The sequence below is a fragment of the Aedes aegypti genome, chromosome 1 (genome assembly GCF_002204515.2).
Source record: "Aedes aegypti strain LVP_AGWG chromosome 1, AaegL5.0 Primary Assembly, whole genome shotgun sequence".
Lineage (NCBI taxonomy): Eukaryota > Metazoa > Arthropoda > Insecta > Diptera > Culicidae > Aedes > Aedes aegypti.
Window position 1 is genome coordinate 5,428,959 of NC_035107.1, and position 12,894 is coordinate 5,441,852.

Consider the following 12,894-nt stretch of genomic DNA (forward strand, 5'->3'; position numbering starts at 1 on the left):
TTAACGAAAATAAAAACAGAAACCGCATTAAAAGGTGCCGAATTTTGGTCGGTGCCAAACGAAAAGTTAACAACTAATACTTTTTGACTACGGATTTTTTTTCGGTTCTGGTAATGGAAACAAAAAGAATTGTCGCTCCATGCTTAAGGTGTGTCGTTCCAAATTTGGTGGTGCAACAAAATGAGTGTGGTAGAGTGTAGGTGTGTAGTCAAGGAAAAACCAAGGACTTACCTGAAACCTGTGCGAAGAGAAAGACAAAAGAAAGTCACTTTAAAGAAAGTTTGCCTCTCTGCAATTTCGGGGGCTTTAAATTGATTGTAGAAAATATGTAGAATGAAATTCTTGATAGTTTTTGCAGGGTTCCTTTGATAATGGAATTTCAGCGCTTGCTTAGATATGACGTTTTGAAATTTGACCGGGCAAACCCTTTGAGTTTGCTCAGCTTCTTCGCAAATAATCGCGTGTGAAGATCGGTTTCTGAATTTCCCTTTCAACGAAATTCCGTGGAATTCTACTCTCAGTTTCAGAAAGATTTGCTTTCAAAACTCATACGACCCATTAAATATTTACCATTCGGAACAATCTTTGCGATCTTGGTCCCGAAACTCCCAAGAAACCCGAAAGGAACTGAAGTGAGAAAAGAGTTAACCGATCTTGACGCGGTCAAATTTCAATTCATTATGCTCGTTGCGATCGTCGATGATCTTCACCGATCTTCGCAGCTTCCTTTTGTGTACCGTCTGCCAAAGATAATACCTTTATTGATCCGGTAAATATTGTTCGGGTACAGGAAAGCAAATCGATCGTTCTTTCTCACATTTCGATTTCTCTGCAAACACCATACAGTCTGCCCTGGAACGCCGAACCAGAAGAAGAACGATCGAGTGGCCATTCTTCGGGAACAATATGATTGAAAGCGGGTGAAAACAAAACAAATCAACCACCTTCGCTTCGGTTCGAGTGGTCAGTCTCACAAAACAAGAAGAAGAATACGAAGCCTTGTCCGAGCCAGACAGAAAGGTGAACAGAAGTAGCACCCATCCTCTCGTGTCTTGCTTGCCTCACAAAAGCGCTATTCTGGTTAATGTTTTTCTTTTGTAGACAACACAAAACCCGAAAACTCAAACAACGTTCAAGTTTCAATAAAATGGATTTCAGGAAAACAAAATAAAAGACTCTCTAGCAAAGTTATCTGGTCATCACTTCGGATAAGTGTAGGAGACGAGGCACGGTGGGACAAAACGTCGGAAAAACATCAAATTACCTTCTACACTTCAGGCACTTTGTACGACCGTTCTTTTCACGTTCGTTTTACGATCAACTTTGTACGACCAAAATTCAGATTGAAAAAGTTTTAATATAGTTATTTATGCAACAAATGCAAAATGATGATTTTTTCAGCACGAGTCGTATATTTATCCAACGAGGCTTGCCGAGTTGGATAAATACTACGACTGCTGAAAAAAATCGAGTTTGCTGACGGTTAAACGTTAAATCTAAAGCTGAAACTAGTTTTTATTATTCAATTATCCTCAGCTTTTTAGCAACAATTATTGAATAATTTTATAAAAAAAATTTTGTAGTCATGACAAGATACTCTATATGCCTCAGCGAATTAGTAAATATGTTATTTCGCTGAAAAGATTTAAACCATACAAAAACTTTTTTTTCATTAAAAAACACGTTTTTGAGTAGAATTAGTTAAATAACTCAGTCAAAACATTTTCATTTACTCAAAACATCTTTCAAATAAAACATGTTGTTTACACAGTTTAAAAACAACTAAATTAGCTTCAAAAGCATGTAAAAGGATTTGGAATCGGTTGAGTGCTCATGAAATAATAGTCAAACAAAGATTTTTTTTTCTATCTTTATTAACGAGATTTTTAGCCCTGGGCTAGTTCATCTCGGGACCAACGGCTTTACTTCCCTTCCGAAGGAAGACGTCACTGAAATTTTTAGTGACTATCTCGGGGATGAGATTCGAACCCAGGTCCTCGGCGTGAGAGGCGTGTGTTCTAACCACTACACCAGGTCCGTCCCCACAAACAAAGATGATTTTTTTGGTAAAATTTAGAAAAAATTGGAGAAAACAACTTTTAAATAAGACAAGTTTGATTTTAGCCAAATTTGATGCTGCACTAACTATAATTTAATTTTGAAGAGAAAAATGCTAAAATTCTTGGGAAATTACATAGTTATGAAGATATAAATTAAAGTTATTGTAGACTCCAGATTGAAGAAAGACGAGGTATTTGTAAGGAACAAAGTATATTTGTGTGCTTCTTCTTTGGAGGTCTAACTGATAATAATCAAAGAACAGAATTTAACATAATGACATAAGGTTAGCAAAGCCTACTGCTCTGCTACATCTCCCCTTTTAGAATATGTCGTATGGGGCCAACCAAGCTGGCAACTTCTTGGAGCGAAGCGGTCGTGGTTCAACATCGGTATCAGCGGATGGCTCTTGTCCAGTCGCTTCATCTGGTTGGATCTCATCAGGTTCGGCAACAGCTATCGCTTCTGGGTGGACCAGTTCAGGTGTCGTAAGCGGTCATCATTTGCTGAAGTGGTTGCTGAAACTTCAGGAACTGGTACGACATCGGGTCCAGGAGGGAAGGTTTCTTCTTCTAGGTCATCTGTTTCGATATGGGTGTAATCTTGATGTTCTTGTAGGAGGATTTGCCATGGAAGATTAACTGGTTGAGCAACGGATGGTTCTTTGGCTCCATAGCGTTCACGTAGCTGATTAGTGTGTGACCGTATAAGCTTCTCACGGGATCCGACGTGCAGGAACACTTTGTAGTCCAGGAATCCAGGATTTCTTGTTGTTGCTGTGGTACTCGGCGTACACCAGATCTCCAGGTTGAAACTCACGTTTGATAGCACCGTGTCTTCTGTTGAACTGCAGATTCTGTTGATCATTACTGCTCGTAGGTGTTCAAACGGGCTTCTTCAAGAGGTCCAAAGTCGTCCGGGCTGGTCTACCAAGAAACAGTTCTGCTGGAGTCTTCGTCTGCGGACTGCACTTATTCGGTGTATTGCGGTATACAAACAGGAAGGTTTGAAGATGCTGTAGTGTTGGCGTAGATTCCCCTTCACTTAACTTCTTAAGTCCGCGCTTGAGAGAATCGACAAAACGCTCTGCTTGACCATTCGATTGGGGATGGTATGGAGCAGTACGCATGTGATTGATTCCGTTCTCTTGGACGAACTGCTGGAATTTTTCGCTAGTGAATTGGGTTCCGTTATCCGAGACTAGGGTTTCCGGATTCCCGTAGCGCGCGAAGGTTTCACGTAGTATATCCAACGTTGCAGTTGCGGTTATGTTACGAGTTCGAAAAATTTCTGGCCACTTGGAATATGCGTCCACTATAACCAAGTAATAGTATCCGCCGATTGGACCTGCGTAATCTATGTGTACACGTTGCCATGGTTGGGTGCACACGGGCCAGGATTCCAGAGTAGTCTTCGTCGGAGCCGTCGCTGCTTGAGCACAGGATCTGCATTCACGAACAAAGTCTTTAACGTCCTCGTCAACGTTTGGCCAGTAAATGTAGCTTCTTGCCAGTGATTTCATTCGGTCCATGCCAGGGTGTCCCTTGTGGAGCTGATCAAGTACTTGCTTGCGAAACTTTTCTGGAATGACGATGCGGTCACCAAACATCAAACTGTTGTCGACTATCTGCAATCCATCGCGTCGGGAGTTTCTCACAGCAGGGTCAGTAATCTTCTTACTACTTACGGGCCAACCTTCTTTCAGGAATTGCATAACTTGCTGCAGAACTTGATCTTTCTGGGTTTCAGCAACAATCATCTTGAATGTCAGGGGGAGTTTGCTCACCGTGTCTGTGACAACAGCTTTGACTTCGTTTTCCAAGTGTACTGCAGCGAGAACGTAATCTTCATCTGGTCGGGTTTGAGTGGACATCAGTCTTGACAGGACATCTGCGCAACCGAACTTGTAAGTCGAAATGTGCTGGATCTCAAAATCGTACAGAAGCAAAGTGAGGGCCCAACGTTGCAGTCTGTTGGCAGTATACACCGGTATACCCTTCTTGGATCTAAAAATCTTGATCAGCGGCTGATGATCCGTCTGGAGGATGAATCTACGTCCGTACAGCATTTTATGAAAACGAGTAACTCCAAAAACTAGGGCGAGTGCTTCTTTCTCTATCTGTCCATAGTTGGCTTCTGCTGACGTCAAAGATCTTGATGCATGTGCGATAGCCTTGATTTCGCCGGTTGGAAAACGGTGCATGATTACGGCCCCAAGTCCATACTTGGATGCGTCCGCCGCGACAATAATTTCCTTGGCTGGATCAAAATGGGTCAAGGGCAGATCCGAACAAAGAATTACCTTGAATTTGTCGAATGATTGTTGACACTCGAATGTCCAATTCCAGTGGGCGTCTTTCTTGAGCAGATTGTCGAGAGGTGATCTTAACTGTTTTTTTCTGCTTCAAAAATCGTCCATTATAGTTGATAGCTCCCAGGTAAGAACGAAGCTGTTGAACGTCCTTCGGTGGTGGCATCTGGGAAATCGCTAACGTCTTCGATGGATCTGGGCGAATACCGTCTTTGTCGACTATGTGCCCGAGAAACTTGATTTGGGAAACGGCGAACTTGCATTTTTCAATGTTGAGGTGAAAGCCATATTCTCGAATTCGCTCAAGGACAGCATACAGGCTACGGTCGTGTTCATCCTTGGTCTTGCCAGCGATGAGAATATCGTCCAGATAAGGTTTCACTCCAGGTATTCCGGCAACCATGCTATCGATGATGCGTTGAAAAGCTTTTTTTTTTTCTGGCGTTACGTCCCAACTGGGACAAAGACTGCTTCCCAGATTAGTGTTCTTATGAGCACTTCCACAGTTATTAACTGAGAGCTTTCTTTGCCGATTGACCATTTTTGCATGTGTATATCGTGTGGCAGGTACGAAGATACTCTATGCCCTGGGAATCGAGAAAACTTCCTTAACGAAAAGATCCTCGACCAGCGGGATTCGAACCCACGACCCTCAGCATGGTCATGCTGAATAGCTGCGCGTTTACCGCTACGGCTATCTAGGCCCCTTGAAAAGCTCCTGGGGCTGATTTGACTCCTGGCGGTAGGCGGTTATACTGGAACAAGCCTCGATGTGTGTTAACCGTAAGCAGCTTTCTTGAAGGTTCCTCAAATTCAACTAGGCATCTGACAAGTCCAGGTGGGTGAAAAACCGTGCTCCGGATAGTTCAGCGAACAGATCATCAGGATGCGGAAGAGGGTACCGGTCAGATTCGAGAGCGTCGTTCAAGCCAGTGGAATAGTCACCGCATACACGGACAGAGACATTATCTGCCTTCCGTACGACGACTATCGGTGCCGCCCAATCTGAAAATTGCACTGGAGAAATTATACCTTTGTCCTGGAGCCGCTGGAGTTCTGCTTCCACCTTCGGAAGTGCCGCGTAGGCCACCTGTCGTTTCGGACAGTACACCGGACGAGCGTCTTGCTTCGGGTACAGCTTAATTTTCGCTTGCGTGCATCGGCCCAGCGTACTCTTGAACACTTCTGGAAACTTCTGCTTGAGCTGCTTTGTAAAATCTTCAGGACGCTGCTGGATTGCATTGACAAGACTGTTGATTGGAATGGACCAAAGATCGAACAGGTCCATGGTTTCAATTCCCAGCACGTTCAATTCAGGATTTTTTGAAATGAAAATGCGCCCTGACTTGCTCACGTTGCCGATGGTGATGTCGGCGTGAAATTCTGCTAGAAGCTTGAGATTATCTCCAGAGGCGGTGATTGCTGCTTCGGCAGTTCTCCGAGTCGCTGGTTGTCCTATTTTGATCCAGTTTTCTTCCGAAATGACTGTGATGCCCGATGCCGAATCATGTTGAAGCTTGACCGGTACCCCGTTGAGTTCCACTGTGACGAATTTGCGCTTGCTTTCCACGTTCCGGATTGAGAAAATTCCTTTTGTCTTCAGATTTTCCTTTGGCTTGAAGTGGAATGGCTTTGGTTTGGTTTTGTCGTTTGAGCAGTACCCTTCTTTGTGGCCTTTCTGCTTGCACTTGGTGCAGGTGTGACTGGAGAACGGGCAAAAGCGAGTGTAGTGCATTTCACCGCATTTCCAGCAAGGCGTCTTGGGGGTCTTGGCTTTCTTCGGGTTTGAATCTTTATGGTTCCGAGTGATGGCGTTGATGGTCTTGCTATCCTTGTTTTCGACCATTTGAGTATCGTGCTTCAGGTTAATAATACGATGACACTCCTCCACCAGATTTTCCAAAGTGATAGTACTTGGACCATCTGGCCGCGCCGGGGCTGATTCTTCAGCTTCTAGTTTGAAGATCAGCCTGGCACGAATATCAGCATCGCGTGGTGATTGCAGGCCGCAAATGAACTGGAGAGCCTTGAAATGGTCGTTAGGTAGCTTTGACAACTGGAACGCTTCGCAGTGTTTGTTAATCTTCGCCGCATACGAGGTAAAATCGCCTGCTTCACTCTTGAAGTACTGCAAACACTGGTACCTCGCATGGAAAATTGACTTCCGACGTCCGAACAGCTTCTTCAGTTTGCCAACGGTTTCATCTAAGCTGAATTCCTTTGGGTGCTTCGGAAGGATGCTGTCCACGTATCGCTCATGGACCGTCGTACTGAGTTTTCGGAGAAGCAACCTCACCTTGGCAGCGTCGTCCAGGCGTTTTCCGTCCTCTTTAAAAACTTCTTCGTAACGAGAATACCATGCATCAAAGAATAGGCCGTCGTCAGGATCGAACTGGAACTCTTGAATCCCGAAGGCGAGCGATTCTATGATTTTCTCACTTCCATCGGTTGAATCGGGTCGTTCCAGAGCAGTAATCCGCTTCTGCTGTTGCACAATTAGCTCCGTTAGACGTGGAATAGCGTCCTTGAGATCGTTGTCGGACATTTCTTCTTACGGTACTTCGATAGATGTTCCGTCGAGAGACTTGAGGTGACTTCGGTTCGTACTTCTCGTCGCCAAAATATTGTAGACTCCAGATTGAAGGAAGACGAGGTATTTGTAAGGAACAAAGTATATTTGTGTGCTTCTTCTTTGGAGGTCTAACTGATAATAATCAAAGAACAGAATTTAACATAATGACATAAGGCTATCAAACTTGCAAATTCACCTTAAAAACGTGTTGTGACATGCTTTGCACCATTAAATGAGATATGTAATAATTTATAATGTACGACAACAATTATTTTGGCTAAAATACAGTAATGGACAAAACATTTGCAATTTTTACGATTTTCCATACAAAATGACCAACTTTGATAAACTATATCTCAGTTATTAATGGACCGATTTGAATGAAATTTTCACAGAATATCAGACATAACTTGAATTTTAACATATATGTTTGAGTGATTTTTCCAATCACAAGTTGAAATGCAGTAACGGTTTGACTGAAGTGAATAAATAACTGAGATCTAGCTTACCAAAGTTGGTCATTTTGGATGGAAAATTGAAAAAGTTGCAAATGTTTTGTCCAATACTGTACTTGCATCTTTCTATCTATAGTGGTGCATCAGTACCCATAGTGGAGGGTCCCTTAATAAACCTATGAATTGCGCCAATAAAGTATCCATAAGGACTTACCGCGATAGAGAAATTCTTGGAGGAACCCCGGAAGAATTTTTGGAGAAACTCCTAAGGAATTACTGGCGGAACTACGACGAATTGCTGGAGGAACCATGAAAAAAATCTGAAGAAATTACTGGTGGAGCTCAAAAGGACTTCCAGGAGGAATCCCTGGAGGATATCTGAAAAAACCGTAGGAAGTAGAGAAGCTCTGGAGGCGTTCCTAGGAACTCCAAGGTAATTGATTGAGGAGCTCTGGTGAAACTCCTGAATAAACTATGGAGGAAACCCGAAGGAAATCCTGGTGGAATTCCAAAGGAACTAACGGGGAATTGCAGGATTAAATCCAATGGAGGAACTCCGGAAGAATTTATGGAAAAACTTTGAAGCAAACACCGTTGGAACTCCGGAGGAACTTCCGAGCAATTGCTGGATGAAATCAAAGAGGAATTGCTGAAGGAACTCTGGAGGATTTTCTGGGAGAAAGGAATTCCTGGAGGAACTCCGGAGGGATTCCAGGTAGAAATTCGAAGGAACTACGGAGGAAATGTAGAAAAAGCTCTTGAAAAATTCCCGGAAGAACTCTGGAGAATTTCTCAAAAGAACTCTGGAGGATTTCCCGGAGGAAATCTAGGGGCGTTCTTGGAGTTACTCCAGAAGAATTCCTAGTGGAATTCCGGAGGATTTCCGAGGAATTACTGGAGCAACTCAGAAGAATTTCTGGAGAAACTCCGATAAAATTCTTAGAGGAACTATGACGGAAATCCGAAAAAAATACCTGGTGGAACTTAAAAAGAATTTACAGAAAAACATCTGAAGGATTTTGTGGAGGAACTCCGAAGAAATTCTTCCATAATAATTCCTGAAGGAACTCCGGACGATTTGCTGGAGGGACCACGTAATATTTTTTAGAGAAATTCTAAAGGAACTGTGGAGGAAATCCCGGAGGAACACTGGAGAAATTTTCTGGAAGAACTCCGAGGGATTTTTTAAGGGAACTCCGAAACAATCCATAGAGGAAATTCGAAGGAGTTCCCGACAGAGCTCCAAAGGAATTCCCGGCAAAAACATTGAAAGAGTTCCTAGAAGAATTTCTTAGGACACTCCGAAGAAACTCCTGGGGAAACTTTAAAAGAATTCCTGAAAAAAAAATCCTAAATAATTCCCGGAGAAACTCGTAAGCAAATCCTGCAGTAATTCTGAAGAAGTTCTTGAACAAATGCCCGGAGTAACGGAGTTATTCTTTAGAAATTCCCGACGGAGCTGTGGAGGGTTTCCCAGAGGAAGTCTGGAGGAATGCCCGAAGCAACTCTGAATGAATTCCTGAAAGATCCCTTAAGAAATTCCTGGAGAAACTCCGGATGAATTGCTGGATGAACCAGACTCTGAAGAAGGAATTCCTGAAAGAACTACGGAATAATTCCAAATGGAGCTAAAAAGGAAACCCGAAATAATTTCCGGTGGAGCTCTAGAGGAACTTCGGAGGATATGCTGCCTGAAGTCCAGAAGAATTGCTGAAAGAACTCCAGAGGAATTTCTTGAGCAACTCAGGAGAAATTACCTGGAAGGAATTTTTGGAGGAATTCTGGATAAAATTCTAGATAATCTGCAAATAAAATCCTGGAGAAACTCCGGATGTGTTTCTGGAGGAATTCCGGAAGCGTTTCTAAAGGAACCCCGGAGAATTTGCTTGATTAATTCCGGATTTTTTTTTTTTTTTTTTTTGAGAAGTAAGGAGGAAATTCGAAGGAATTTCCGAAGGAGCTTCGGAGGAGCTTTCCAAAAATTACTGGATGAAATCCAGAATAATCGCAGGAACTTTGAAAGAATTTCCGGTGAAAATTTGGGAAAGTTCCAAAGACTTCCTGGATCAAATTCAGAGAAATTGCACAAACACTCGACAAATCCTGGAGGAACTCCATAAGAAATTCCAGGAGAAACTTTTAAGAAACTTCTGAAGAAATCCTAGTGGAACTCCGATCCTAGTAATTACTTGAGGAACTCTGGACAATTCCTGGAAGGATCACGAAAAAAATCCAGGAAGAAATATGAAGAAAATCCGAAGGAATTCCTAGTGGAGCTCCAAAAGAATTCCCGGGGGAATTCTTGGAAAAAAACACCGAAGGAATTTCTGGGGAAAATACCTGAAGGAAATCTTCATCCCCGGAGGAAATCCTTGAGAAAATCTTAAGAGGAGTTCTTGGGGAAATCTCCGGAGGAATTCCAAGAAAAATATCTGAAGGAAATCCCCGGATGAATTCCAGGGGCTAATTTTTGGATAAATTCCATGAGGAGCTCCCGTTGGAATGTCTGGATCAAATTTCCGGAGCAATTTCTGTAGGAATCTCCCGGAGGAATTGCTGTAAGAAATTCCCGCAGAAATATATGGAGAATATCCCCAGAGGAAATTCTGAGGAAAATTCCCGAAAATTAATATGAATAGAAATATATGAATAGAAATATGTAAAATACTCCAAATCCCACTTATGGGGATTTCTTTTATTACCGTACGGGTTTGGGCCGAAGGGTCTCAGATTTCCATGAAACTTTTTCCACAGGCAGGGCTCATGGATATAGGAATAAAAAAAAATTGAGAAAAATTCAGGGTCGCCTATTTTTCCGGAAAACTCAGATGGAAATTTTTTGTTTTCCCTTGACACTACTTACTTTAAAAAATCATAACTCAAGAACGAAGCATTGTAGAAACAAAGTTTTTATATGAAAATTTAAGCAAATTTTCTCAGAAATCCAAAAAAAATATGAACTGGTTTTCCACAAAATTTTCCACCGTTGGGAAAATTCGTAAAGAAAAGCCGGAAAAACTATGCTCGAACTCGTGGAAAATTTTCAAAAAAATATTTTCGAGAAGGTAATTTTATAAGCTTTAATCACTGAAATTTTTGGAATGCACTTTTTTTTCGTTTTTGAGTTATGGCCAATTTTGTGAAAAATGTCCAGATGTGCCATATAAGACTTTTCTTTGAAAAATCATAACTCAAGAACGAAACATTGTAGAAAGAAAGTTTTTGTATGAAAATTTAAGCAAATTTTCTCAGAAATCCAAAAAAATATGAACTGGATAAAGTTTTCCACAAATTTTTCCACCGTTGGGGAAATTCATAAAGAAAAGCTGGAAAATCTATGCCCGAGCTCGTGGAAATTTTTTAATAAAATATTTTTAAGAAAGAAACTTTATAACCTTCAATTCTGGTAACTTTTAGGATGTACTTTTCTTTAAATCCTGATCTATGGTCAATTTTGTAAAAAATGCAAAGATTTGCCACACATGCCTTTTCGTTAAAAAATCATGACTCAAGACTCATCATGACTTGTCGAACCGGATTCAAATTATCTAAAAAATATGAAATTTTTGAAATGGAATCAGTTTCCCAGGACATTTTTCACTGTTTAAGAAAAAAAAAATGAAAACCCGATTAGCTATTCCAGCTTTCAAACAAAGTATATTTGAAAAGAGCGATCAATAAGATCCAATCCTACAATATTTTTCAATACTTGGAATGGAAAAGAAACAGTTTTTTCAGCTTTGCTTAAAGGTGTAATGTTTCATGAAAAATATAATCCAATCCGACTTATACTTCATTAAAACCAATCCCATATCGTTTCTCTCAGATCTTTTAAAAAATTTGCAATTGCTTTGATAAAAAAAACCTTGTTTTTTTGATGCTTCGATTGAAATATGGGTTTTCAAAGAAAAGGCTAATATGGTCATTTTTCACAAAATTGACCATAACTCAGGAACAAACAGAAAGTACATCCTAAAAGTTACTAGAATTGAAGTTTATAAAGTTTCTTTCTCAAATATATTTTAATAAAAATTTTCCGCGAGTTCGGGCATAGATTTTCTAGCCTTTCTTTATGAATTTCCCTAACGGTGGAAAATTTTGTAGAAAACTTTTTCCAGTTCATATTTTTTTTTGGATTTCTGAGAAAATTTGCATAAATTTTCATACAAAAACTTTCTTTCTACAATGTTTCGTTCTTGAGTTATGATTTTTCAAAGAAAAGTCTTATATGGCACATCTGGACATTTTTCACAAAATTGGCCATAACTCAAAAACGAAAAAAAAGTGCATTTCAAAAATTTCAGTGATTAAAGCTTATAAAATTACCTTCTCGAAAATATTTTTTTGAAAATTTTCCACGAGTTCGGGCATAGTTTTTCCGGCTTTTCTTTACAAATTTTCCCAACGGTGGAAAATTTTGTGGAAAACTTTTTCCAGTTCATATTTTTTTTGGATTTCTGAGAAAATTTGCTTACATTTTCATACAAAAACTTTCTTTCTACAATGTTTCGTTCTTGAGTTATGATTTTTCAAAGAAAAGTCTTATATGGCACATCTGGGCATTTTTCACAAAATTGGCCATAACTCAAAAACGAAAAAAAAAGTGCATTCCAAAAATTTCAGTGATTAAAGCTTATAAAATTACCTTCTCGAAAATATTTTTTTGAAAATTTTCCACGAGTTCGGGCATAGTTTTTCAAGCTTTTCTTTACGAATTTTCCCAACGGTGGAAAATTTTGTGGAAAACTTTTTCCAGTTCATATTTTTTTGGATTTTTGAGAAAATTTGCTTAAATTTTAATATATAAACTTTGTTTCTACGATGCTTCGTTCATGAGTTATGATTTTCCAAAGTAAGTAGTGTCAAGGGAAAACAAAAAATTTCCACCTGAGTTTTCCGGAAAAATAGGCGACCCTGAAGTTTTCTCAATTTTTTTTTATTCATATATCCATGAGCCCTGCCTGTGGAAAAAGTTTCATGAAAATCTGAGACCCTTCGGCCCAATTTGTACGATAATAAAAAAAAATCCCCTTATGCCTCTACTGGAATCCTGAACTCAGAAGAGCCTCAAACGGCTCTGGAACGTAAATTTGACCCCTTATAAAACTCCTGTGCAGATATGGTTTTCTGGGCAGTCAGCAACTTTCGCGGTCTAGACAATAGCGTAGATCATTGATTGTTGAAACCTTTGATAGGTAGGAGAACAACTAGATAAAAACAAAGGTGGAAGTGATTAGCCAGCAGCACACACAGTTCGTGATACAAAGATCCTAGTTAATTTGGTTCAAATGGATCATTAAAATAACCAAAACGGCCGCTATGGAAAGCATAGATAGCGCCACCGTAATCTTGTGTGTTTGACAGAACAGCAATGCTAAATCCCATATACAGTGGCGCCTTTGTTTTAATGCGGTGAGCACTGCCAAAAACTACCTTCAATGATCCATTGGAAAAGTAGAAATTTGAAAATCTTGATTGATTATTAAAACGAGAATTCG

At 40.4% G+C, this 12,894-nt stretch overlaps 1 protein-coding gene across 3 annotated transcripts in view; it reads right to left on the bottom strand.

The window, feature by feature from the left end:
• Positions 1-12,894, bottom strand: part of LOC5572033 (nuclear factor 1) — an 87,621-nt gene that overhangs the window by 947 nt on the left and 73,780 nt on the right. For 2 of the 3 annotated variants that reach the window (XM_021838802.1, XM_021838804.1), the window contains exon 6: positions 232-238. The exons of the other annotated variant lie outside the window; for it this stretch is intronic. In XM_021838802.1, the coding sequence (XP_021694494.1) occupies positions 232-238 (7 nt within the window). The remainder of the gene's footprint in view (positions 1-231; positions 239-12,894) is intronic. 3 annotated transcript variants of the gene reach the window in all.